Source organism: Lactuca saligna, chromosome 5 (assembly GCF_052625555.1).
Source record: "Lactuca saligna cultivar CGN05327 chromosome 5, ASM5262555v1, whole genome shotgun sequence".
NCBI classification, from domain to species: domain Eukaryota; kingdom Viridiplantae; phylum Streptophyta; class Magnoliopsida; order Asterales; family Asteraceae; genus Lactuca; species Lactuca saligna.
This window is the reverse complement of record NC_136421.1, coordinates 19,652,076-19,655,009: the sequence shown is the minus strand read 5'-3', so window position 1 is coordinate 19,655,009 and position 2,934 is coordinate 19,652,076. Positions and strand designations below refer to the sequence as shown.

At 40.0% G+C, this 2,934-nt stretch overlaps 1 protein-coding gene and 1 non-coding gene across 2 annotated transcripts; one reads left to right on the top strand and one right to left on the bottom strand.

Moving 5' to 3' along the window:
- Positions 1-740: 740 nt before the first annotated feature.
- Positions 741-1,433, bottom strand: LOC145045107 (uncharacterized). The gene has a single exon (XM_078993451.1). It carries the CDS (start codon positions 1,431-1,433, stop codon positions 741-743), a length of 693 nt encoding a protein of 230 aa, XP_078849577.1.
- A 1,069-nt stretch (positions 1,434-2,502) lies between these two features.
- Positions 2,503-2,609, top strand: LOC144999260 (small nucleolar RNA R71). Its single transcript, XR_013660777.1, has one exon. It is a non-coding gene; the product is annotated as a small nucleolar RNA R71 (small nucleolar RNA).
- The last annotated feature ends 325 nt before the right edge of the window (positions 2,610-2,934 follow it).

Genomic DNA, 2,934 nt, shown 5'->3' with positions numbered 1-2,934 from the left:
TAAAGGCGCCCTATGCCCCAAAAACGTGTCTAAGAGTTCCTCTAGGGTTTCCAGCCGTTTTTGGTGCCTCCTTCCTCCTCCCTCTTCATCCAAGTTGCTTAGTGGTGTTTGTGACTCCATTAGAGGTGCAACACTTAAGGCAGTAAGCTTTCTGAAGCCAAGGATTGATTGTTATTTCTATATAACAATAAAAGGTCAGATAGAAACCTTGTTTATGTCAATATGATTAATTGTATGCTAGATATAGGGTTTATAACTTTGTATATTCAATTGCATGTTCATTAGACAAACTAGATCCAAAAGCTATTAGGGTTTGCATGTACACCATAGGAATGATGTATTGCTCAAAACACATCAAGTTGTGGGCCTGGGGTATTCCATCCTGAGGTTGATTGGACCTATAGTATGTTGGCATTCCAACCTGTTTGTTGAGGGCCTGGGGTATTCCAACCCGATGGTTAACTGGACCCATAGTATGTTGTTTATGATTATATGTGTATTTTTTGCGGGTATGGGTATTTTGCGGGAAACTCACTATGCTTTGTGATTACGGTTTTAGTTTATTGTTTCAGGTGCTCCAGATATCTTGGCAAGGCGAAGGCGTGACCATACACATCCTCATATTTTCGACTTATGGGTTCTGGGATACTCTGATTTTAAACTATTTGAAAACATTTTGTAATAACTAATAACTTTGGATGTTTCAAAAAGTTTTAAATTGGCTTGATTTTTTATGGGTGTTACACAGATTCTTCTAGTAGTCTTTCTAGCTCCTTTAGGTCTCTTTCAGCATTAAATTCATTCTCAAAGGCCATGGGTGATTCGCTTAACTTGTCCTCTTTCAATTCTTCCATTAGTTCTTCCAAAGCATCCACTGAGAAGGCTGTGTCAGCGTTTAACTTAGAATATTTCATGGCTTGATCAATTCCAACAGTAATAGACTCTACTCCCACCCGAAGGGTAAGTTTGGATTCTCTTATATCCACTATGGCAATTGCGGTGTTTAGGAAAGGTCGTCCAAGAATGATTGGCACTTGATGGTCTTTTTCCATTTCTAGCACTATGAAGTCCGTGGGAAATATAAATTTATCAACTTTTACCAATAGGTCCTCGCATACCCCCCTTAGAAATGTCACTGTCTTGTTTGCTAGATAAATTTCCATTCGAATTTTCCTTAGCCCTGGAAGGTTCAAATTCTTAAAGAATGAGTATGGCATAAGATTAACACTCGCTCCTGAATCAGCCAATGCATAACTAGTAGCTAAGTTCCCGAATTGGCATGGCAAAGTCAAACTACCCGGGTCATCCATCTTGTTTGGAAAATTGTTCAACATTGCGGCTAAACAGTTTTCATTAAGAACCACCTTGGATACCTCTTCCATTTTCTTTCTATCTGTGAGTGATTCCTTTAAGAACTTGGCATACTTAGGCATTTGTGCAGTCACATCGATGAAAGGAATGTTAATTTGGAGTTCATGTGCTCTAGGAACTTTTGATAGTCTTCATTCTGCTTATCTTGTCTAGCTTGACCTGGGAATGGCAATGAAGGTTGATATGGTTTTAAAGGAGGGTTATTTTTCTGATTAGACTGAGAACTCGTCAAGTTATTTTCCTCAACTCGATGAGTCGTGTCGACTTTTTTTGATTTTGGGTTTTCTATTTCTTCCTTTTGTACCTCTTTAGGATATTCATTCTGGATTGGGGTAAGAGGAGTAATTACCTTTCCACTCCTAGTCGTCACAATGTTGATTTGTACGCCTCTCAGATTTTTCTCGGTATTACTAGAAAGTCCACCCGGTGTTCTTTCGTTGATTTGTTGTGCAAGTTGGCCTAACTCTTTTTCAATGTTTAGGATAGTGACTTGCTGATTTCTCATTAATGATTGTTGCTCATTCATCATTGCTTGTTGGTCTCGTATCACAGCATCGGTTTTGTAGTGTCTTTTCTGGGATGCGGCTGCAAATCTTGTGAGCATATCTTCAAAATCCCTTTTCTTTTCTTGTATTGGCTCCTCCTTTTGAAAGAAACCTCTTGTTTTCAGCCTATATTTCGCCTCCTTTTCCTTCTTGTACTCATCGTATGGTAGCCACTCCTTTTTCAGTTTTCGCCAATCCACATCATATCTATCGCCACTCGAATAACACACTTGCACTTTCCGGTTCCCATGCTTGTCAAGATCACAATCTCTAGTAAGGTGAGGCCCACTACAATTTCACACCCTACTCGGATGGCGTGGATGGATTGATCCACCTTTGTCATTCTTCTATCCATACCTTCCAATTTTGCCATCAGTGCTGCCCTATTATTGGAAACTGAATTCACCACCCCTCGAGTTGAGTCACTCATTGGGTTATGATTTTCTCTAGAGTGCTTATAGAATTCTTCAATTAGCTCCTATATAACCGCATGTGCTTTTTCGTGAGTGGTACTTCAGAGTAAAGGAGCTGCCTAATTGTCACATTCACTCCATCATAGAACATGGAGACTTTTTGTTGAATGTTTAGATCATTATGGGGGCAGTTCCTCAACAAGCCTTTGTATCTTTCCTATGCCTCATAGAGTGATTCACCTATGTGTTGCTCAAAATTTGCAATGGATTTCTTCAACTTTTCTATTTTTGTGAGAAGGAAAAAGTGATCAATGAACTCTTCATGCATTTTAGCCCATGTGGTGATGGATCCTGGAGGGAGTGATTTTAGCTAATCTTTCGTAGCTCCCTTAAATGTGACCGGTAGCATACGAAGCAAAACAGTCTCGCGAGGCACTAATGGATTTGCTACTCGAAATCCTAGGCGATAAGAAGACCATAAATCATGCAAAGGGATCGCTGGGGACGAACAAACCCAATAACACCCAAAAGTGGACTTTATATACAAATGGAGCAGCAGTAAGGAAGGATCAGGAGTAGGCCTGATCCTGACGAGTCCGGAAGGG